Consider the following 23,341-nt stretch of genomic DNA (forward strand, 5'->3'; position numbering starts at 1 on the left):
AAGCCAAGCCGCTGGGAGCAGAGCGCTGCAGAAGCGTGAGTGTGGGAGCACAATGCAGAAGCACCTCTGAAGGAGAGTTCTTGTGCAAACCCCAGCTCTGAAGCAGCCTCATCCCCCACAGCCCCGTGCTGCTTTGTCCTCCCGCTCTGAAGTGCCAGCACGCTCGCTTACTTTGCTGTTTCTGGAAATTCACCATTTAGTTGCTGTGAAGCTCGGAGTATTGCAACCAGCTGCTAACACAGACATGGAACCAGCCCAGCCATTCCAAGTATTTTAATAAAAACCCCTAGAAGGAAATAAACATCCTTGCCTGCCTACCCTCCATGGTATGAAGTGTGTCTTTGAGTAGATGACACTGGAGTTCAGAGTCTTCCCGGCTCCTGGCAGCGAGGGAAGGTGATACGACAGCTGAGGAGATACAACAGTAAATTAGGGAGAAACAGGCACTTTTGCCAACGGTTCATCCAAGAGAAACGCCTGTCCACAAAATCATTACCCTGCTCAAAGGCAGGAGTAAGTGTGAAGTAATAGGAAATCCAACCCCAAACCTCTTTCCCATGCGCCAAGCCAAAGAACATTCTGAGCTTATTGCAAAGTTTCTATTCCTGTTCTCGATGGTACTGAAAAAATAAAAAAAAAGTTTCTTTGGCTTCCAGAAAATGATGCAAGTGAAAACCGAAGTCTAGCAGCGGCGAATGCTGAGAAGAGTTCACAGAATGAGCATTAACCCTTTTTCAGTGGTGGAATGTGCTGCCTCCTGGGAACAGTCTCCTAGCACCAGCATTCAGAGAACCCTTCTGCGAGAGCCCGGCAGCGATATCTGAGCACAGTGACGACATCGAGGACTTTCACTGCGATTCATTTGCTTCCTGGCCAACTGAAGTTACTCCAGCTCTTTACGTGAGGCTGCCTAAGCAGTAATGCAGCTTGAGGCTATGAACTGAGTAGATTGTGCAAATTAGAGCTGCCCAGGAGTCCAGCTCAGCTGCATTTGTTTGCCCATTTGAAGTAAACCTGTCCCCAGTGTCACCACACAAAATGTTAGACTAATGGTGACAGGACACAGGGCTGGAACAGGTCTATCAGCTTCTATGTCTTGTTAGAGGGAAGAGTTAAAAACCAAATAGATTAGAGAAGACATTTAGTAGGAGAGCTCTGTCAACAAAAATCATATCCAAGGGAAATTTCCTTACCTATGGTACCACTTGCACTTTAAGTGATTAAGGCTGAAAGAATAATAATCCTATTTGCCCATCATTTCTGAAGTACTATTTGCTGTTTCTATTTTTCTCAACTCCTGTAATGACAAGCCAGTTGTGCTCTTGGTTTCCTGCTGTTGCAATACTTGGGTTGCATACATAGCAGATAAAATTCTGAGAATTTCTGCTGAACTTTAATGATACATATTTTTCACTTGGCCAGTGAGAAGAGTGCTGTATTTAAAAAGAAAATAATCTAGAGTCAAATTATGTTTTAAAGGGTTTTTGTTGTTCTGTTTTCAACACCCTCAGCTCCTGTGGCATCCTTTTCTCCACAAGGAGCAGGAAGGATCTCTTCCAGTGGGGATCTGCCTTCCAGCCCATGACCATAGACACGGGTCGTATCTGGTGCTCACAGCCAAACTGGAGGTTTATCGGTGCAGGGGGCACTGCTGTGGGATACACAAGCAGAGTGGATGGTGACCGTCCATCTCAGGGGAGTGCTGCCACACCTGGGATATGCTGCTACTTGGAGGGGAACATATTCCAGAAATAGCCAGATTGATAGTTCCACAGCACAGTGCTAGAGATCCTACTGCTCCGAGCGGTTTTTGCCACTGCTATTCACGTTCTGAACACTCTGGAGACTGCGGATGGAAGCGCTGTGCATATCAGCACAGAGAACTTGCACCAACCCTCCCACACACTGGGCCATCGGGTCCTGTCCGAGCTGCTGAACCACCCACTTGCAGCCCCGAGACACCCACGCAGATGATCTGTTCCCAGCACATGACCACACACTTAGTCCACAGGATTTCTGTCAGTCCACACCCGGCGGTCCCCACAGCTCAGCAAGAATCCTGACTGAAATCCCAGAGACCAGGAGGGAGATGCCACCAACGCCACAGTGCAGTTAAACTCTTCAAGCATGACAATCACACAGCTACAGGGGAAAAAAGTCCCAAAGTCCCCATCAGAAGTTCCTGACAGCAATCAACATCTGATCTTCTACCCGGGTATTGCAAAGACTCTCCATACAGGCGAGAGAGATTTATAGAAGGGAGCGTCCCATAAAACGGGCAGTTCAACACCATCCTCCATTATTCTCAGACATTGACCTTCATCTCAGATTCACGAGGAATCTGACATCCCATTAGAAATCTTTTTCCCCCTGTCCTCTCTTTCTCTCAGTCGCCAGCTGCTGAGAGAAGAAGCTTAACAGTGACAGTCGTGTCCAGCGATGTCAACCTTGTACTGCGGAGGTCTTTAAAGCAAAGGGCTGAGCTATGAGATATTTACATCTCAGAAGAGAGCTAACCAGAAAGTTCTTAGGTCTAAAGTCAGAAAGATCAGCCTTATAGATCCCTGACCTTCCTGGGATGGTCACCATGCGCAGCCTTTTACTCTGTGAGACGAACACCTGGAATGAAGTGGAGACTAGGATCAAAGACACTGAACAAGCAAACGTGCAGCTCTCACTCTGAACAGTCCTCTTCTGCCCTAGTTTCCATTAATTCTCTTCCTTGTTTGTAATCACATGCTTCAGTCACCTGAGCTTAAAACCAACACTGTGCAATGATAAAAATTGCAGGAAAAAAATTAAAAATCAGAAGTAATCACAAGTGGTATCTGGAAAATAAAAGAATGACTGCCCTGAGCTAGTACTGTACCTCCTGGCTGGCACAAAGCTCTTCACATCAGCCTCTCTCCACCCCTCAGCTTGCTGTACCTGCCCTCTGGAAAGGCTTTTCATCATTCAAAGCAAGCACAAACCCCACTGAACTTTCACGAGGAGAAGTGATGGATTTTCCTGTCTCCTAAGCCATCAAATTGAGGTGGGATACCTTTGGGGAAGATGTGTTAATCAAATGAAAGCCACCAAACTCAATCCAGCAGCAAGCGTGACATGTAGGAAATCAAATAGTTCTCTGCCATGAATCACCCTGTCCTTACGTTCTGTGACGCTGAGGAAGAGGAAAGGCTGCCAACATTCAACCGCTGACAATGAAACCAGGACTGACACTTCAGCTTCGGACCTGGCTGATTTGTCAAACTGACATTTCCAGTGGTCTGGTGAAACCAGTTTTCCAATGAAAAAAGACAGGAGAGAGACAGGGTGACAGCAGCAGCGACAGGACAGCCAAATCCTACGGGTGTCTGCAGGAGTCAGAAGTGACAAGGTTCATCTGATGCACCTAATACCAACCAGTAGAATCATACAGTCCTTTTCTTACACACACAGAGGCAGGATACAGCCATCAGCTCTGCTATTCGGAGTAAATCGTATATCAGAAAGGTGAGCAAATCCACCTGTGTATAACCAGGCCTTCAGCAGCACGTACTGGGGAGAAGAGGAAAGGAGCAGCTGGGCATTAAGGCAAGGAAATCCATTTCTGGTGTAATAATGGTGGTTTGCACTTACAGATGTCACTAGAACATAAGCTCTCGTCAAAATTTCAACCTACGAAGCACAGAGAAATGTACAGTATAACCCAGTTGCTGACATCACTGCCTAGTGTTAGAGCTCCCGAAGAACAGAAGTTTATACAAAAACATGCAGATAAAGTGTAAGAAGTCAGATCCCAGATGAAGGGTTCAGCAGGACAGACTGACAGCAGTAAAGTGGAGTTTATTTTTACCTGTCTGCAAGATTTGAGGTCGGCCACAAACTATTTCATTTAAGTTGTTGGTATAATCTAAGTAATCACAGACTTTTCATACATCCTTGTTTACTACATTCTTGTTATTTACCATGTTAATTGAGGTTGTGGGCATAAAATCAGCTTAATAGAAGGGTTTTCGTTGCCAATTATCACGTTCCCATTTGTAGAGTCAGATAATCACTAGCTGCTATCCTCCTGACTGTAATTCTCATGTTAGTTTGCATAATTACCCCCATTCTCTTCTCACAAGTGTGTCCTTACCGATGGGCCTGACTCAGGCGAAGGCGAATCCTCCTGTCCCAGCCTCCTGGGCAGACCTGCTGCACGAAGCACCGTGACTGCTCACTCGCACACGGGTGTATTTTCAGTTATGCACCGCAGCACAATACTCACGATGTTAAATGTCTTGAATCACCTGGCAGAAGCAAGGCATTTCTCAGCATCATGTTGTGCCATTGTAATTTCTAAATGAAACACAATTTTTCCTCGGTCCCACAGACACCAGCTGAAGTGGAAGCTCAGCGCAGCTCCAGGTACACACAGGTCCAGGGGGACAAATGTGACTCGGAGCACACGGCTGCCCTTCAGGTCTCCAGCTGCAGAGCAGAGAGAAGCTCACACCAACACAACCCACCCCAACTTGCTCTCCAGGCTCCTCGTGGAACCTCCAGTAATCTCTTCACATTCTCAGGATAGAAACCTGCTCAGGAGATTGACTGTGTGTACATGGGCCAACATCTAATGTAGTGGGACTTCCCTCAAAGCAAACAGGTGTTTTCACAGCTCCAGCTTTCGGGGTTGCCCTGGAACCCTGCTCAATCAGAAGGCAAATCACCCAGCTGCCCTGAACACACACACACACACACACCCCTTCTTGCACATCTGCAGCTGAACTAGAACATTCCAGAGCATGACCAAGGCCATGACCTGACAGCAGGAACACCTGGGAGCACAATCTGTTCCTTCACACAAGAACTCTGCACTTCAGACCTTCACCATGGGGTTATCTTCGGCCATATAAGTAAACAGAGTTTTCTTTTGAGTGCTGAAATAAATGGTGACCCAAGAGGTGTTCTGGCAGCACATGCTGAGCAGACAGCGGTCAGGGCCCTGCTGCTCCCAGCACCTTGCTCTGCCACTCCTTCCTAGGGATTTCCTGTGTATTTTCCTCTTTTCCACAGAACAAATCATCCATCTATCTTGGTCTCGATTTCCTTGGCAGAGCACATACTTACCAGTTTCATAACAAAAGCGATGCCAGGATTCTTGTGAAATTCTTCCACAAATGATACTCTGAAGGCAGTTTGAAGGTCTTTGGAACAAAGACATATTTTGTTGCCCGAGACTTCCCTGCTTCTCTTTCTAATGCCTTCCAAAAACCTCTCCATATTCTTTGCTAAGCAGTTCTTCTGACTCAGCTGGGTAAAAAAGAAATATAAGGTTCAGCTCAGCAAATGCTACCACAGTCTGACTCACTTTAATTGCCCTTGAGAAGTTTCTGGGGATCAACTGCATCACATACTCTGAGGAGAAAAAGAAAAAATACGGATACCATTGAGAACTGCTGTTTCTTTGTGGAGAAGGCTCGATTTTTATCTTCTGCACCTCTGTATGAACACAGCAAGCTAGAACGCAGCAGGCTGTACAAACCACGTTCTACCATTTCTCCTGCAGCATTCCCGTGCAGCCAGCACACCCCTCCGGGACAGGCGGCACTGCCCACATCAGCGGGCAGCCGCTTCAGACCTAGATTTAAGCCTGCGCCTGGGTTTAAGCCCGATCCTGCACCCGTCCCCATGGCAACCGCGCCGCTGTGCAGCAGGGGGCGCTGGCGGGACCGAAGCCCCGGGACTCCCGACCCGATACGCCCCGTATATTCACCCCTAGTGTGTTCCCTCGGCGTGTCCTCCTCCTGTGTGCCCCCCCACCGCCCCATGTGTCCCTCTCCGGTGTGTCTCCTCGGTCTGCCCCCCCTCTTCCCGGGCCTGACCCCCCGGAGCCTCAGCTCGGCCACCTCAGCCCCTCTCTGGTCTGCGTCCCCACCGTGTCCTGCCCCCGTCAGTCCCCTTGGTCCCACTCTCTGCATTCCTAAACCCCACGCCCCGTGTTCCCACATCCTCTCTCATCCCGCTCTGTGCCCCCACGTCTCCTACCCTGTAGACACCGTGTCCCCAAGTCCCACACCTCGTGTCCCTCCGTCTTGCACCCCGGGTCCCCCACCCCACGTGAGTTTGCAGTGTGGCACTCCGCAGGTCCCCCTGACCCCTGGCTCTGTCCCTGCCGCCATCCCGCTGCTGGGCAGGGATGGGGACCAGCACCTCCCCCAGTCCCAGTAAACCCAGCGAGGTGCACACGGCTGCTGGGGCTGGTAGCAGCAAACTAGGTCTAAAACTTTCTAAAATCCGGCCCAGGACATCACTCTGGGGGATGGGGCGCGGGCTGGGTGACAGGCAGCTCAACCGCCGGACCCCCGCTGGCACTGCCCGACCCGGCTGTTCCGGGACACTCGCACAGACCCCCAGGCAGGACAGTGACCTATGTCACCTGCCTGCAGGTGGGCACTGCTGCCTGCTGCGGGCAGCCCGAGCTGTGCGGGGCCGGGCTCTGGCACACTCTTCGGTGGGAACGGGCAGGGGTGGGCATGTAACCGGCCGTTTCACTGCATGGCCGCACAGACCTTCCTTGATGGAGCGGGACAAAGGTTTTGTTCTTCTCCCAACACTGAGGCCTTGTGCGGTGGCGACAGGCAGCGGTGACAGGCAGCAGCCGGCGCGGCCCCGCACTCCCACGCCAGGCACAGGGGGGAGTTTCTCCTCCTTTGTCTGCGCCCGGCGAGATCAGCAGCTGCAGCCGGGGAACGGCCTGGGCAGGACGGCGGCCGAGGTCCCCTCTGCCCCGGCACAGCCGCCACTGGCTCGGACTCGCTGGGAACAAATCCACCCACCGCGGGCAGCCATCCCGGGGGAGCCAAGCTCTTCATGACAGAAACCCAACCAGGAAGTGTCTGGAGCAGGAACAGCGGCTGCGCCTGGGGATAGGGAGGACGGCGACACTGGGAACAAGGACATTCGCAGCCCGTCCCCCCCGCAGTGCCCGCTGCCGGCCATGGGGAACGGCATGACCCAGGTAACGGGAACGCCGGGGCGGCTGCTCGGTGGGGCCAGCCATGCTGGGGCGGCTTGTCCCAGCGCTGGTTCTGCCGTGCTGAGCAGCGTTTCACCTGCCAGCACCGGCCCCAGCACGGGGCTCGGCTGCAGGCAGCTCGGTGAGCAGAGGAGCAGGCAGGGACGCTGTGCCAGCCCAGAGCTCATCCTGACAGCCCCCCAGGGCTTGTAGGGGGACAGCAGTGACAGCAAGCCCTTCCAAGGGAAGGGGGGACCGTTCCCAATGCTTAAAAACAAGGCACCAGCTCCCAAGCACTTGCCAGGAGGCCCGTGTGACCCCCAGGCAGGGGACAGGTGCTATTTTATGGTCATTTAGGCTTCCCCTTGTCACATGTGAACAGAGACACCTTCTCCTTGCAAGAATCTCCATCTCCTAAGCTTTAAACATCCCTCCTCAGCCCCAGAACCGCTCATACCTGGGGAGGTGGCAGTGCTGCAGGCAGGCTGTACTGCCTCAGTTTCTCCAGCGATGAGTGGTTACAAGGGTGTTGGGGATGAGAATGTGCATGGCTCAGTGTTCTGCCCTTGGGAGCTGCCCTTGCTAGCTGACACTCTCCCACCAGCTCATTTCAGTGCCACAGCTGCAAGTTAAAGGTGCCCTGGCAGCAGAAAATTGATCTAAAATCTTAGGAGCCATAAAATAAGCTCTCTTTAATCTGTTCAACCAGGATGAGATAAGTGCAAGGCAGGAAATCACCTCTGCCTGCCCAGGTACCAGGCATTGCAGGGAGGGGAACTGGCTGCACATGGGGGTGAACAGCCTGGGGAGCCTCACTGCCCAGGCTGGGAGACAGGGGAAATATTAAATAGCTCCACATAAGATGGGTTGCAAGGTGTCCTGCTTCTGCAACCACAGAGCAATTAACAGAGGCATTGCCAAGTAATTATCTTTTCATCAGGAAAATAAGATGAAGACACAGTGCCCGGAGCAATCTGTTCCTCAGCTGTGAGAAATGGGCTCCCGGCAGCGCAGAGGGAGGGGAGCAGAGCTGGGGGGGACACCTCAGTGTTCCCCCCAGGCTTCTCCATGCCCGTTGCTTCCCCGTCCCTCAGGCAGCAGGACTTCTGCAGGCCACGGGTACAGTCCAAGGCTATATGGAGGCGTATGCAGCTTGCTGAGCTCAGATAAAAAGCCCCAACAAAGCGTTTATTGATAATAAGCAAGAGGGGCAATAAAAAAAAGCCGTGGCTGACTTCCAGCGCCTGCGAGGGTACAGCATTGCGCAGGTTGGGGTACCAGGGCTGCAGCTGGATGCCAGAGCAGCAGCAGCGCCCGAGGTCACTGGTGCTGGCACCGCTGCGACCCCAGGGCTGCAGGGCTGGCGATGGTCATGTTGACAGCACAAATTTGGCATTTCTGACCAAGATGACTGCTTCCCTTGGGGGGCTCGGTGCAGTGGGTACCATGGCATGAGGTCACTGCTCACTCTGCCCCTTCTCCTTGTGTCCCTGCAGATCCTGCCTGGCCTTTACCTCGGGAATTTCATCGGTAAGCGGAGCTGTGCCACTGCAGAGATGTCCTCCCACTGGGGAGCTGGGTTTGGTGCCATAGGGCACTCCTTGCCTGCACATTCTGGCAGCACCTCCTGCCGGCACTGCCCTCGGGTGGGCTCTGTTGGGGCTCAGCAATGGGTGCTCAGCATCTCCAGGGCCGGTCCAGCCCTGTGGGTGGGATCAGGGGCTCTCTTAGTGTGTGAGCACATGGTCCCTCATCTTCTAGCTCGTGGGTAAGAGCTGCTCTCTCACCTGTTCTGCTCCCCATCATCCCAGTTTACTTGAGCCCAGCTCAGGACATCCCTTGGCTGGCAGAGCCTGTCCTCAGTTGCCCCTGAGAGGGGGGAGTGTGGGGAGCTCAGTCCCAAGCAGATGCAGGTGCTGAGCCTTCCAGCTGGGTACCATGGGCAGAGATGGTGAAGAGTGGGGGCTAGCTCAGGCTGCATCCTCCTGTGCCAGGGTTTCCTCAGCTGCAGTGAGCCATTTTCCTGTGCATACTCCCCAGCACGCTTCCTTGTGCCACATTTGTTAAAATTCACATCATGCCATTAGCACATCGCAGTCTGGATTTCTGAGCCAAGGTTTTACATCACGTGAAAGTTCAGAAGCCCAAAGCAACGAGATGGGAAAATATTAGTCCTCCTCTCCAGCAGCTCGTGCAGCATCTGCTCATTGTGGTGTGAAAGGGAGACGGCAACGAAGCTGCTCAGACAGTGCGACGAGTGCAGTCCTCCCGCAATGTAACAATCCCTGTGCTGGACCAGTGAGCAGGATCCCAGCCAGGGATGCTGAAGCATCAGTGAGGAGCAGGTTGTTGCCCCAGACAGCTGAGGGTACCTGACTCTGTGTGCAGCTGCAGAGAGGACACACACGGTGCTGCGAGTCACTGCTTAGGTATTTTCTGCAGCTCTCTCAGGTGATAAAGCTGAGCTCAGACAGACTGAACCAAACTCAGGGTTGACACGAACCACTGCAGCTCCCCTTCTGTAGTTCACAAGATCAAGCAGATCCCTCAGGCTGCAGCAAGCCACATTGCTCTGTGTGTGTTTGCACAGGGGAGGTGCTGTCCCCAGGCTGGGGACAAGCACAGGCGGGCGGGCAGCTGCCTGCTTGCCAAGGAGGGAGTTTTTCCATGCAGATGTGAATTCTCACCCCAGCACAAGCAGCAAGGTCAAGTCCCATCGGAGGGAGGTCTCTGGTTTGGTATCATGGGTTTGCATTCCAGATTCCCAGGGTGTGTTTGTGTATTTGCCTGTGGCACATAGGGGATGTGATGCAGCCCATCTCTGGAGCAAGGCTTCGCTGGGCTGGGAGCATGGCAGATGTGCCTGTGGGAAGAGTAAGAAACAAATACACACTAATATCTAGTTTTGTCCTTTAGATGCCAAAGACCTGGAACAGCTGAGCCGGAACAAGATCACCCACATCATTTCAATCCATGAATCTCCCCAGCCCTTGCTGCAGGTAGGATCCCATGCCCAACACCACTGTGTAGATCTCTGTAGCTCCTTCCAGGCTGCAACATTTTCCTTCCCCTTTGAGCATCCCACAGCACATCCACCTCTCCCCAGTCAGCAGTCCCAGAGGAGCTGGGCAGTCCCTTCAGCATGGGAAACTGGCCATATCATGATTGTAACCTGGCCTTGAATGCTAATAGGAAACAATTTCCAGCCTCATCTTGTTTCCCATCCCCTCCCACAGCCGCCTGTCCCCCAGTGCCCCCCCCACCCAGGCAGAGAGCAGCACTGTCCCCACCCAGGGACATGCTGTGTTAGCGGGTGAAGGCACTGCCAGACCAGCTGTGAGCACCCACAGCACCCCCACCCTAGCACCAAGTCTCTCCTCTTCATTTGTGTCTTCCAGGACATCACCTACCTCCGCATCCCCCTGCCTGACACCCCTGAGGCCAACATGTGAGTACCAGGGGATGCTGGGGCCACACAGGAGGGCTGGGGTGTGCAGGGCAATCAAGGGGGAGGGCTCAGGGCACCCCTAGACCTTGAGATCCTGCCTCCAGTGCCTCAAATGCGGAGACCTGTAGGCTGGAGGCACGATGCGCCGTGCTGGGGACAACCTCCGGACCCCGAGAGCATCTCAGTTCAGGTCTCAGCAGCTGCTGGCTGTGTCCATAAAGCAACAAGCAGTTTATGTTAGTGCTTCTTCCTCAAACACGCAATGCTGTGCTGCCTGCAACCTAAAAATCCTGTTCCATCCATGAAGTCCTTATTCTGGTTTATTTCTTCTGCTAGCAAGAGGCACTTCAAGGAATGCATCAGTTTTATCCACCAGTGTCGCCTGCATGGAGGGAACTGCCTCGTCCACTGGTAACACTTATTTCTCAGTGTCCAATGCCATGTTCCCCCAGAACAGCAGGGAAAAAAAGACCCAGCCCCTTGTCTCTTGTTTTGGGAGATCAAAGCCAGCCTGGGCCAGAGGGCTCCATGCCCACGGATTCACCCTTGGCTGTGGCTTGTGCCTCAAACCAAGTGGGATCCTGGCAGCCCTGGGGACGGGGCAGCTTTTCACTGCTGCCGGGCGAGCGGGAAGAGGGGGGTTTGGGGCAGGCAGCGCCGCTGCTCTCGCTACCCTGGGATTGAGTGGGTATTTATAGGCACTGACAGAGAGGACCTTGGAAAGGCTCAGGCCTCCCGGAGAGTGAGTTCTCAGAGAAGAGGAACCGAAATAGCTGAAGCACGGGGGTGGAGGAAGGGGCAAGCGCGGGGTCAGGTTGTGCTGCTGTCAGCAGCTCTTCTGCCCTTTCCCTCGCCAGCCTGGCCGGCATCTCCCGCAGCACCACAGTGGTCGTTGCCTACGTCATGGCCATCACGGAGCTGAGCTGCCAGGACGTGCTGGACGCCATCCGTGCCGTCCGGCCTGTCGCCAACCCCAACCCCGGCTTCAGACAGCAGCTGGCTGAGTTCGACGGGAGTGCAGCCCGCAAGGTGGGACCAGCCCTCAGAGCTGCCAGGGGAAACAGCGTGCTGCCCCGCCACCCTTGCTTGGACCTGCCCTTGGAAACGGGCACCTTAGTTTGCTTCTTCCTCCTTCCCCAGGTCCGCAGGCACCTGAAGCAGAGATATGGGACATCACCTTTCAACGATGAGGAAGAAATCAAGGCCCTGATGCCTGCAGGGAGAGGAGGAACATCCAGGACAGAGGGAGCTCTGCAAGGACTGGTCCCAAGAGCCAGGGACATCAGGAGCACGACTCCCTTCCTGCTGCGGGTGAAGAGGACGTTCTCCTGCATCCCAGCTTGTCTGAAGTGACCCCAACCAAGCGAGAGCAGCAAGAATCACCCAACAGCCTGGGAGAGATGGAGGAGCCACAGCGCAGCGGGCCAGGGGAGCACTGCACAGCGGAGCTGCGGCAAGTCCAGCTCCTTCCTCTCTTCTGTGGTGCGAGCATGCCATCCTCTGTTCTGGCTCTCGTCTGTCGGGGAGGGATCCACATGCACTGCTGCGCTCTGCTGGGCTCAGCCTCTTCGTGTCTGCCATATTTGGGATACCCAGTGACACCCCTCAGGTCACCATGGGCTCTGGCTGAGGGCAGAGCGACACAGGGGGGTTCTCTTCTGCCACAGAGCCAGCACTCAGGAGATGCCAGAAGCAGCTTTAGCACTTGGGTAACCACTGCACAGGCCTCAGGATGCGCAGGAGAGACGGTTTTCCCACCAGCAGCACCAGCTTGTGGCACAGAGGCAGCTGCAGAGCAAGGGGGTGCAGGGGCAGATGATGCCCCAGCAAGGGCCCAGCTCCAGCCTGGCCAAGCATAAGCACTGAGCGAGCACTGTAGCTGTAGAAGCCCATCACACCCTGTTCCCACCCACCCCAGGGCACAATCTTTAAAAGGTGGGAACTAAGCATTTAACCTGGCCAGACCTCACTAAAGCAGAGCCTTAAGCCATTTTGCTGAAAGACTTTGTACATCCCCCCAGTAATAAACACCTGTTGTCCACCATGCCTGGGGCACAGCCTGACTCCCTGTGATGGCCAGATCAGAAGTGGGACAGGGTGACACTGAGGAGGGCAGTCCCAACATGGCACAGGTCTGTGGGCTGCTGCTGGCAGCTCTCTGCAGCCCAGGGAGCAGGAGAGAAGGAACACAGTGGGCTGGGGACCACCCTACTGCCTAGGGTGAAGGTTACAAGAGAAGCCAGAAGCCTGGTTGACACAGCAGGGCTCCACACAGGGACAGGGTCTGCTCCAGGAGAGGCTGGGCAGCCACAGGTGGACACTCACCTGTAGCCTGTTTCACCACAACCTCAGCACTCACCAGGTCCAGAAGCACCAGCAAGAGTCCAGGAGCCTGCAGGCACTACAAACAATGGCAGCCTAACCCCAGCTCCTCCCCAGCCCTGTCCTATTTACACCTTTCCCTGGGGCAGTCCCAGGTGTGGAAGATGCTGGGGCTGCCCAGCTGGGTCATCAGCATTTCCCCTGCAGGGAGCCAGAGCAAATTTCTGGGGTCCCCCTTATCCCTGCCACCCCTGGGCAGAGGCGTTTCCATCCAGAGTTTTTCTGTTCACGTTGTAAACCAATGGCAAGGCCATACACAGGGCGATGGTATCTCCAGCCCAGCTCTACAGCACAGCAAAATCTATTTATTTTGGCAGATCTGTTTTGCACAACTTGAAAAACCTGGGCTAGTGCAGGGTTAGCTGTGGGTTAATGTTTTACTCCTTTTGAAGCACATTTTGGCATGAAAAGTTTAAGGGTTAAGCAGCTTTGCCTTCCCCATGCAGGGAGCAGGGAAACAGCTCCTGAGCATCTTTGCTGATGCCGGGTAATTAGATCCCATGGGTCCTATGCGTCACTGCACGGCTGTCACACCAGATGAAATCCCCTGCTGAAAAAGGCTTATCCTGTCGGGCTGGGGCTGGTGAACGAGCCAGTGGCTACGATTATCTCCCAGCCTTGGCTGTAATCTGTGCAAACCCTTGAGAATTGCTGTGCAATGACCCCTCGCCACCACACGATTCCCGAGGCTGAACGGGGACATGTGGATCTTCCTCAAAGGGTCGATCTGTCCTGGGCCCTTTTCCTGGAACGCAGCCCCTGACCTGCCCAGACTGGGGGCGAGGAGGGGGCCAGGCCGCTGCCCCAATGGCGGCACAGCCAGCTGGAAATCCCCGTGTCACTGGTGTGATGGAGAGAGCAAAGCAACTTCCTGCACCGCCCCGAGAGCTGCCAGTGCCAGCCTGGCCACAGCTGCACCGGCAAGTGGCAGCACCAGCGAGCGTGAACCAACGCTGGCTGGGCTGGGGGGTCCTACTTGCTGCCCCTCTCCCCCTCCCCAAACCGGGCCTCCTCCACCTCCCTGTGCTCAGAGCTGTAGTGCTGGCATCGCTGCCTCCCCCTCCTCCCAGGCAGGGACAGCAGCACTGCAGGCAGATCCCTGGTTACCAGTGGCCCCATACCCAGGGGAGGGGCGGGCAGGGCAGGCAGGCTCAGGCAGGGTGGGCAGGCTTTGCTCTGGGGTAAAGAAACTGAGGATAGGCTCAGTAAGGAGAACAAACTCCTGCCAGCGTGGCTGGCTTGTACACCCGTGTGCCTCCGTGTGGCCTTGGTACCACACGGGAAAGCCCGGGGCCAGGCGCTGTGCCGCTGCTTATTCATTCCGAGGCTTTGCAGCCCTGAGCAGCCTCCTCTCTCCTCCTGACGAGAAGTGACTTTCTGTGACTCAGAGCTGGAAAGGAAACCCAGCGGGCTGCCAAAGGAGACCTGGCGGGCAGAGGAGCTGGGTTTCCCCACATGGTGACACGCGGCTCTGCAGTGGTGACGGAGGAACCAGCACCAGTGTCATGCTAGGGTGGCCCAATGAGCCCAGACCGTAAAGCCCACCCGGCCCATGCCCTGCTGCAGGGGTGATCACACCGCCAGCCCTGCTCCAGCACAGCCCTTTGCAAGGGCAGCCAGGTGGTGCGTGGTACCAGCCAGCTCCATCCCTGCCCCCTCGGGGTGAAATCCCTCTTCCTCCTGAAAGGACCACTGAGCTGGGCTCTGAGCTGGGAAGAGAGACAGACAGACCCTCCTGGGAGCTGTGGCATTGAGGAAGGATGCTGGGCAGCCAGCTGGGAGTGAAAGGGATGAGATCCTGCACTGGGCCCAGCCTTCCCCAGGCACTGGCACCCATTTCACCCATGTGCACCCGCACTTGCACCACCTCCCCACAGATCATTGTGGACATGGGAAGCCGTTTCCCAAGGTGTGGGAAGGCCATTGCCCAGAAGTGCCGTGATCACGGGTGCTGTGTCTCCTCTGCGGGGACGGCTCCTGCCGGGAACCCCAGGGCCCCGGGGATAAACCAAGCTCCTCGCCAGCCTCCGGCAGCCTCTGGCACGGCTCATCTCGGCCCTTCCCACCCGTTGCCCGTTCAGCTCAGCACTCAGAGCCCTGTACCCTCTCCCATGGGTGCAATGTGCCTGTCCCCTCTCCCGTGGGCAGCCCCGTGTCCTTCCCCCCGCCCCCTGGGCTGGCAGCCTAGCCAGACCCGGCAGCGTCAGGCGGGAAAGAGAAAGTGAAAGTCGGCTCCGCGCTTTCGCTTTCGCCACCCTGGCACGTTCCCTCGGGGCGGCGGGGCCGGGGCCGCCATGGCGGAGCCGGGGGGACCCATGCGGCTGAAGGAGTGGCTGATCGCGCAGATCGACAGCGGCCGGTACCCGGGGCTGCGCTGGGAGAACCGGCACCGGACGCTGTTCCGCATCCCCTGGAAACACGCGGCCAAGCAGGATTACCGGCAGCAGCAGGACGCCGCGCTCTTCAAGGTACCCCCAGCCCCACGGGACCCTTCCTGCCCGGGGAGCAGCCCCGGGACCCCGCATCCAGATCCGTATGCGCCCCCGGAGCTCCCACCCAGCTCCATGCGCACCCTTGGGGCTGCCCACTACTCAGCTCCGTGTGCACCCCTAAAAACCCTCACTTGACTCCATGAACACCCCTGAGACCCCCCCCTCCAACTCAGTGCAAACCCCTGGGGCTGCCTGTTGCTCAGCTCCATGCGCTCCTCTAGGACCCCCCCACCCAGTTCTGTGTGTCCCCCTGGAATGCCCTACCACCCAGCTCCCTGCAGCACCCCAGGACACACAGCCGTGGCTCCTCACTGCCCCCCACCCAGCCCCAGGGGACTTGTATCCCTGTGACCCCCCTTGGATAGCAGAGCAAGGGGGCTGGGGTGTGGGCAGCTGCTGCAGCACAGTGCACCCTCTTTCTGGCAGGCTTGGGCCATCTACAAGGGGAAGTACCACGAGGGAACGGACAAGGCTGACCCCTCCACCTGGAAGACACGTCTCCGCTGCGCCCTCAACAAGAGCACTGACTTCCAGGAGGTGCCTGAGCGGAGCCAGCTGGACATCTCCGAGCCCTACAAGGTGTATCAGATTGTGTCCGAGGGCACCCGGGATGCAGGTACATTCCTGCCGTCTCTCCTCCTGCATGACACTTGGGGCTGATGCCTGCACCGAGCCCTGTGTCTTGCAGACATCACCCTTCCTCCCCACTCCTCTTCCTCCCTGGGTGTCCTGGGCAGCCAGGCTCCTTCCTGGCGGCTGTTTCTGCTGTTGACCAGGAGCTGAGCTGGTTTTCTTTGCTCTTCCCAGAGAAGGATGATGACACACAGTCCCCAGCTGGAGAGGATCAGCAGGTGAGCCAGCCCCCCACCCCCTTCCATCTGCCGCGGGAGCTGCCTGTGGTCTGGAGAAGGTGGGAGCCCCAAATCCTTCCTTGTCCGCTGGCTGCTCCCCTGCCTGCACCCTGCCTGCATCCATCCCGCTGGGCAGCTGGGTCCCCTGAGCATCATTGTGGGTCACCTGTGCCACACAGCTGCCAGACCAAGGCAGGGGATCTGCTGGCACACAGGGCCTGTGGTGGGCGCAGGACCTGCCCAGGGCTCCCCACTGCCAGCTCAGCCCTCACCACAGCCGCTCTCTGCCCCAGGCCAACACCACAAGAAACCTGGAGGAGGAGAACCAGAAGGGCACGATGGAGATGTGCCACGTGTCTCCGCTGCCTCTGCGCTCTACCCACCCAGCTGAGCGAGGTGAGGAGGGTCTCTGTCAGCGGGACGGGGCTGGGGCCAGGGATCACATGCTGACCATCAGGAGCGACCCTGCTCTCCGCAGCCCTGCACCCTGTCCCTTGTGCCAGCAGTGCCGGTGGGGCTGGAAACCAGGGCTGGGGGCTCCCTGCCTGCTCCAGAGTGAAGCTACCTGATCATGTGCTTATGGGTTTTAGCAAGGCCCAGTAGCCAACAGCAGCAGTGGAAAGGACCTTGCTGCCCACCTGGCCCAGAGCCTGGGGCTGGGACGACACCCAGGAACCCCTGGGGACAGCTGCCTGTGTCTTTTTGCCACCTTGTCTCTGCCTCACCCAGGATACCACCTGAGGGGAGTTTTCTACGGCTGGAACCCAACTCACGGCCACCTCCTCCCCAGACCCATGTCCTATGTTCCTGTGGAGGATGTCAACCACTCAGGTAGGATCCGCGCTGGCCAGGCAGTGCCCTGGGTGTCTCCTCCAGCCAGGCTGCCCACAAGCTGACCCTCCCCTCACTCCAGACTGCTGGCTCCACATTCGCCTCTACTACTGTGACGTGCTGGTGAAGGAGGTGACCACCCGCATGGCTGAGGGCTGCCGCATCACCTCCCGTGCTGTACTGGCTGACAGCGAGCGCCTCTATGGCCCCTCCTGCATGGAGCAGATCGAGTTCCCCCCGCCACGGGCACTGGGTGGCACTGGCCGGGGGACCAGCATGACCACTGTGCTGGAGCGGCTCCTGCCCCACCTGGAGCGGGGGGTGCTGCTGTGGGTCGCACCTGAGGGCGTCTTCATGAAGCGGCAGTGCCAGGGCAGGGTGTACTGGAACGGGCCACTGGCCCCGCACAGGGACTGGCCCAACAAGCTGGAGAGGGAGAAGACCTACAAGCTCCTGGACACGCAGCAGTTCCTGCAGCGTAAGTGCCGCCTGCCGCCCTGGGCACATCACTCTGCCAGCCCCAGTCCTGCGAGCCCCTCATCCCCCAGGGTCGGGGACAGGTCCTGCTCGGGGCTGTGGGGACCCCGTGTCCCCTGACAGGTCAGTGTCTTGCAGAGCTGCGGGGGTACCTGAGCCACGGGCAGCCCGCACCACAGTACCAGATCCACCTGTGCTTCGGGGAGGAGTATCCCACCAGCACCAGGAGCCACTTCCAGAAGCTCATCATGGCCCATGTGAGTACGCAGTGGGGCTGGCACTGGTGGCATTCCTGTGCCAGGTGCTGGGGTCATCGCGGTCTTGGGGACATGCGGACCTGTGCTCGTCCTCCGTCAGCTCTGTCCCTCCGCAGGTGGAGCCAGTGTTTGCGCGGGAGCTCTTCCATCATGCCCAGCGCATGGGGCCGATGCTGCTCCGAGACTCCCCTCAGCCCTGCGCCCCTGGTGCCTCCAGCCACATCATCCGTGTCCTCAAACAGCTCTGCCAGCCCTGAGCCAAGTGGGTGGCGGGAGAACCCAGTCATGATGAAGCCTGGGAGCGGGATGCTCTGCCCCTCCATGGCCCCACTCCAGCCGTGAGCCCCTGAGCTGGCACATGTAGGGTGCTCAGCGCCACAGGGCAAGACACGGTGGGCTGGGAGGTGATGCTGCTGCCCCCACACAAAAGCCTGTATTTATTCCCCGGGAGCCAGCCGGGTGGGATTTGCTGTGTGCTTGTTCGGTGAGCCAGGGCAGAGCCAGCTCCATCCATCTTCACGCCTTGCACTGCCAGGACTCGCTGTTTGCGAACCTCAGAAATAAAGGCTGTGTTTCAGTGCTGCTGGCTTTGGCGTGGGGGGCCTGGTGCTGGTCCGACAGGTACACAGGCTGTTGGGGGAGCTGAGCTGGGGCAGAGCGTGAGCTGACCCCCTGCTGTGCATGAGTCCCTCCTGTCCGTGGTCCCCAGCCCCTTGGCAACGGGTGCAGGCAGCGGTGAGGTGCCCATTATCTGCTCTGCTGACCTGGCAGTGTGGGAGCCTGTCCCAAAGGCACTTGCTGCCCGTGCCTCACTTTCCCCTGGTGAGTGGGGTGAAGTGGCTCCTGGGACATGGGGGCTGTGCTTTGCCCTGGGGGCCACATCCTGGCTCGGCAGGGTGCAGGGACCTGGCACAGCACAGAGATCCAGCACAGCACACAGTATCTGGCACAACCCCAACCTGGGCACGGGGGCTGTGGCACGGGTGGGCAGGGGACGGGAGGGGAGCTGAGGACTGCAGCAGCCCCAGCCTCACCGGCAGTACCCAGCTCAGTGCCCCCCATCCTCAGCACGATCGTGGGCAGGACAGGATGAGACCCAGGTCGTGGGAACCTCCCGTGGGAAGAGGGGCTGCAGGGGCCGGGGGCCATGCCCGGGGCTTGGCCAGCACTGCCCACCTCTGCCAGTCCCGTAGTTGCTGGCTGCTGGCCGCAGGCCTTGGCGGCACATCCGTCCATCTGTCCGCAGGGACCAGCACTGGACGTTGGAGCCCCGCTCCGCCCTGGCCAGCCCCGGGGAGGAGGGGCCGGCCGCCCCCTCACTGGCCGGCGCGGGAGGCTGGGCCGCTGGCGGGTTTTAACGGGCCGTGCCGGGGCCATGCAGCAGAGCGGGAGCGCCAGCAACGCGGCAGGGCCGTGGGCGGCAGGAGGATGCAGCCGGACATCCCCGTCGGTGACACGGTGCTGCGCAGCCCACCAGCCCCCGAGCCGGCCGGTGGCCCCTTCCCTGTCCCTGAGGCCACCAAGCCACCCTACAGCTACATTGCTCTCATCACCATGGCCATCCAGAGTGCACCCGAGAAGCGCATCACGCTCAGTGGCATCTACCGCTACATCATGGGCCGCTTCACCTTCTACCGTGAGAACAAGCAGGGCTGGCAGAACAGCATCCGCCACAACCTGTCCCTCAACGAGTGCTTCGTCAAGGTGCCCCGCGACGACAAGAAGCCGGGCAAGGGCAACTACTGGACCCTGGACCCCGACTGCTACAACATGTTTGAGAATGGCAGCTTCTTGCGACGCCGCCGGCGCTTCACTAGGAAAAGGGGTCTCCAGGACACACCAGGCAACGAGGGGGATGAGGGGCGTGGGAAGCCCCCCAAGCACCGGGCACGGGGGCCACCAGCCACCCCACTGCCCGAGGAGGGGAAAGCGGAGCGCGGCTACACCTCGCCAGCGCCCACGGGGAACATGCTGAGCCCCTCAGCACTGCCGGAGGATGCCGGGGTGCTGGGATGTGCTGAGCCCTGCGCCCCACGGCAGCCACCCAAGGCCAGGCAGCCCTGCCTGTACCTGCCAGATGCACCACAGCCCAAGGGGCCGTTCTTCGCCCCCCCCGAGAGCCGCCCACCCAAGGAGACTGTCTTTGGGGGGCTGCCGGCCGCGCTGCAGCTGCCCCGGCCAGGTCAGTACCCGCTGCCCAGCGAGCACCCGGCGCCGCACGCCACCTTGCTGCCCACCCTGCTGCCCTCCCAGCCCAGGGACCCCCCACAGGACTCCCCGGTTCCCCCATGCACCCCCCCGGGACAGCTGGCGGGCGAGGAGGCGGCTGCCCCTGGGCTGGGGGCAGGTCAGCCCTTTGCGCAGGTGTCCTCCACGTTCTCTGGCACCCTCCTGGGCACGGGCAAGCCCGCCCCATCCTGCTTCCTGGAGGGGGAGGGCTATACGCAGGCCCCCCTGCCCGTTTTTGGCTCCTTTGGGCGGCCAGGGCCTGAGGCGCTGGGTGGCAGTTACCAGTGCCGGGTGCAGGCGCTGAGCTTCTGCGTGAAGGAGCGGCCATGTGGTGCAGCACTGGAGCATCTCCTGGCCACGGCCCCCCCAGCCCCCGCCGCCCCCCGCCAGCCGCCCTTCGGGGCCGTGGGGCCACGGGCTGGTGAGCAGAAGGAGCCGTGGGGGCTGGGGGGCACGATCCCGCTGCAGGGGGGCAACGGCTACACTCTGGGGCTGCCCCCCTGCCTCTACCGGACACCCGGCATGTTCTTCTTTGAGTGAGGGACTCGCCCCACCAGGAGACCCCCAGCACTGAATAAAGAACATTCCCGAATGCTGCTTCTGTCATCTCTGCGCCTGCTCTGGGTGGGCAGTAGGCATGGTGAGCTGGGGAGCTCTGCCCCAGGTGCTGGCTGGGGAACACATGTTTCCAAGGCCACCCAGTGCACCCTTCATCCCCGCTGGACCCCTCATGGGTGGTCACTGGCTGGATGGTGAGGTCATGAGGTGATGGGTCACAGCTGAGGTCAGGGCACCTGCATCCCTGTCCTGCGTTCCTGGGAGATGCTGGGAACAGGGTCCTGCCATGATGTTAGCCAGGAGCGCCCAGAGCCCTGTCCCAGGGTGGCAGGGAGGAACCTCGTCCACGAGGGGCAGGGGGACAGCCTGTGACAGGAGCAAACCCCCGCAGGGCCCCACCGCTGACTCCCTGTGCCCAGGACCACTCAAGGTGCCTGGCTTTGCCCCGGGTGCCACATGTAGCATGACTGGCACCAGCCTCAGTGCGTGGTCCTGCTTGTACATCCAGAGGGCCCTGGGGAGCCTCTGGAGAGGAGTGCAGGGGCTTCGTGGGGTGGGGGCACAACGTGGAGGCTCTGTGCTGGAGGGGACAGGTCTCCCTCTCCTTTGTGTCCCTGCTCAGGGGGAGCAGACACTCCGAGGCTGGGGCACCCCTTGAGCTGGACTGTGCCAGGGGCCATGGCTGTGGTGGGAATGGCTGGGGAAAGTGGATTCCTCCGATCTGAATCATGCCGGGCGGCTGCTGGTGAGGAGGCACCGGCTGAGTCACTGCTGCCGCACTGGGCTGGGCACAAGGCCCTGCCCTGGCTGGCTGAAGCTGGGGGACCTGGGGTGGGCAGAGGTCCCCGCACAGCCCCAGACTGGGACCTGGCACTGCCAGGACACCCAGGCCAGCATCTCTGCAGCACTGGAGTGGGGCCAGAGTGATGCTGGCAAAGTCGGGCGTTGCACCTATGCCTGTGTCCCCAGCCTGCCCCCCCACGCTGGGAGCTGGACTCCAGGAGCAGCAATGCCCAGACCCCACGGCACAGCCAGACCCAGGGTGGGCACAGCAGGAGGACGCTGGGTTGGTGGGGCTCTCCATGCTGTGAGCAGAGCACCCCCCAGCCCCCCAAGGCTAGTGGGACCCCAGCCTGGCCAGTCCCAGGGATCTCTGCGGGGGCCGCCTTGGCACTAAGGGACAGTGCTGGCGTCACTCGGGGACCGGCAGCACCGTGGCCGCGTCAGCCCTGTTATCGGCCCCCAGACAGCCGCTGCTGGGCCATGGCCACATCCCAGGCCCAGGCAGGGCAGGGGGGGCCGCCCTTCATCATCGCCAGAGCAGGGATAGCCACTCAGCCCCAGGTCTCTCTTTTCTCCCTTTTTTTTCTTTCCCTCCCCAGTGGAAAACAATATTTGAGCATCTAGATCATGCTGGCGTCTCTGGCGCGGCAGCGGCGAGCGCTCTGACCTCAGCCCCCTCCTTCGCGGTCCCCGGGGGCGCGGGAGGAAGCGGAGTCGCAGCCGTGCCCAGGGGCTGTCTGGTTCCCACGCAGCGTGGCCAGACCCATCGCCCGCCCAGCTCCCGCCACCTCTGGGAACATGCAGCTCTGGGCGATGCCCTGGGTGGCGGTCCCAGCACTGGGAGCATCGTGGCATTGCATGGTGCATCCCAACCCCCCGAGTCACAGCCCCTGGGGATGGGGACCCCATCCCACAGAGCCTGACCGTCCCTACCGTCTGGGCGTGCAGACCAGGACCGGCTGCTCTCCCAGCACGGACCCACCGCTCTCCCTGCCTTGCCTCCTCCCTGGTTCGCTGATGGCCGTGGTGGGTGGCCTGGCCCCCAGCCCGCTTGCCCGCTCCCAGCATGGGCTGTGCCTGCACCCTGGCATGGGGTGACCTCCCAGCGTTGGCACCAGACACCTGCCTGCTCCCATTCCTGCCCTGTCTGGGCGGCCCCTTGCCCAAAGGGGTGCCACGGGGATGGGGTGCAAGCAGGGGTGGGGGAGAGGGGCTGCTCCATGCAAGCACTCGGGGCTCTGTGGTGGATACTGAGGAAACACGCGCACACCCCAGACTGTGCTGTGTGTCTGGGGGGGCACAAGGACCCCCCACAAGAGGGGTGAGACAGGGTGCCACTGCTCATACTGGATCAGGACCAGCCCTGTCACCGTGTTCATCGGTCCCAGCAGGATAGGTCCCCTTCTCAGAGTTTCACAGGCTCTCGATCCCCATCCTGCCCCTCGGCCAGGAGCACAGGATAGGACCACAGCTGCTCCCAGGGGTGTCAGCCCCACAGCCCAGTTGCTCTAGCCCCCATGGAGACACCATAGGTGCCACTGTGGGGTGCTGGGGAGGGAGAGGAGGCAGGCTGGGGAAGCCAAACTGGACTGTGGGGTGGGGGTCCCCCACCCTGTGCTCAGGGCACCAGGGGTGCTCATGCATCCCTGTGCACACACAGGGCTGTGTTCAGGAGCCAATCCCCCAGGTGGCTTGGGGGGCCGGGAGCATCCGAGGGTGACAGCCCGGCTGGGAGTCGCGTGGGCCACCCTGCATCGGGGCTCTGCAGCCCCCGTGAGCCGCTGGGGCGACACACAGCTCCTGGGGCCAGACAGGAAGGAGACGTCACCGCTGCGGAGTGTAACTCAAACCAGATGGGGCTGCTCTGGCGTCCAGGCCCGCGGGGTGGTCACCGACAGGAACCGGCCAAGGGCTGCGGCAGGAAGCGGCCGGGAGGGACGCCCACGGGGTTAACTGCTTCGGGGCTGGCTGCAGCTCCCGGGGCAGGGGGGCACTTGCCCCCACCAGCCCTCGCCTGGGCATCCCACCCCATGAGGGCAGAGGCTCAA

At 59.1% G+C, this 23,341-nt stretch overlaps 2 protein-coding genes across 2 annotated transcripts; both read left to right on the forward strand.

Moving 5' to 3' along the window:
- The first annotated feature begins 6,393 nt into the window (after nucleotides 1-6,393).
- Nucleotides 6,394-18,303, forward strand: DUSP15 (dual specificity phosphatase 15). The gene is made up of 15 exons (XM_065849554.2): nucleotides 6,394-6,988; nucleotides 8,482-8,515; nucleotides 9,902-9,984; nucleotides 10,384-10,433; nucleotides 10,770-10,844; nucleotides 11,291-11,462; nucleotides 11,574-11,783; nucleotides 15,044-15,283; nucleotides 15,734-15,923; nucleotides 16,115-16,158; nucleotides 16,452-16,554; nucleotides 16,888-16,989; nucleotides 17,072-17,467; nucleotides 17,605-17,723; nucleotides 17,840-18,303. Exons 1-15 carry the CDS (start codon nucleotides 6,968-6,970, stop codon nucleotides 17,978-17,980), a joined length of 1,980 nt encoding a protein of 659 aa, XP_065705626.1. The 5' UTR covers nucleotides 6,394-6,967; the 3' UTR covers nucleotides 17,981-18,303.
- Nucleotides 18,304-18,404: 101 nt separating this feature from the next.
- Nucleotides 18,405-20,544, forward strand: FOXS1 (forkhead box S1). Its single transcript, XM_065849909.2, has one exon. It carries the CDS (start codon nucleotides 18,405-18,407, stop codon nucleotides 20,490-20,492), a length of 2,088 nt encoding a protein of 695 aa, XP_065705981.2. The 3' UTR covers nucleotides 20,493-20,544.
- Nucleotides 20,545-23,341: the final 2,797 nt, after the last annotated feature.

This window comes from Patagioenas fasciata, chromosome 16, assembly GCF_037038585.1.
Source record: "Patagioenas fasciata isolate bPatFas1 chromosome 16, bPatFas1.hap1, whole genome shotgun sequence".
Lineage (NCBI taxonomy): Eukaryota > Metazoa > Chordata > Aves > Columbiformes > Columbidae > Patagioenas > Patagioenas fasciata.

Excerpts from the sequence above, each read along its gene's own strand:
- DUSP15 (XM_065849554.2), top strand. The coding sequence starts at position 6,968 with ATGGGGAACGGCATGACCCAG. Across the intron at positions 8,516-9,901 it reads TTACCTCGGGAATTTCATCG|ATGCCAAAGACCTGGAACAG; the intron begins GTAAGCGGAGCT and ends TTTGTCCTTTAG. Across the intron at positions 9,985-10,383 it reads CTCCCCAGCCCTTGCTGCAG|GACATCACCTACCTCCGCAT; the intron begins GTAGGATCCCAT and ends TGTGTCTTCCAG.
- FOXS1 (XM_065849909.2), top strand. The coding sequence starts at position 18,405 with ATGAGTCCCTCCTGTCCGTGGTCCCCAGCCCCTTGGCAACGGGTGCAG.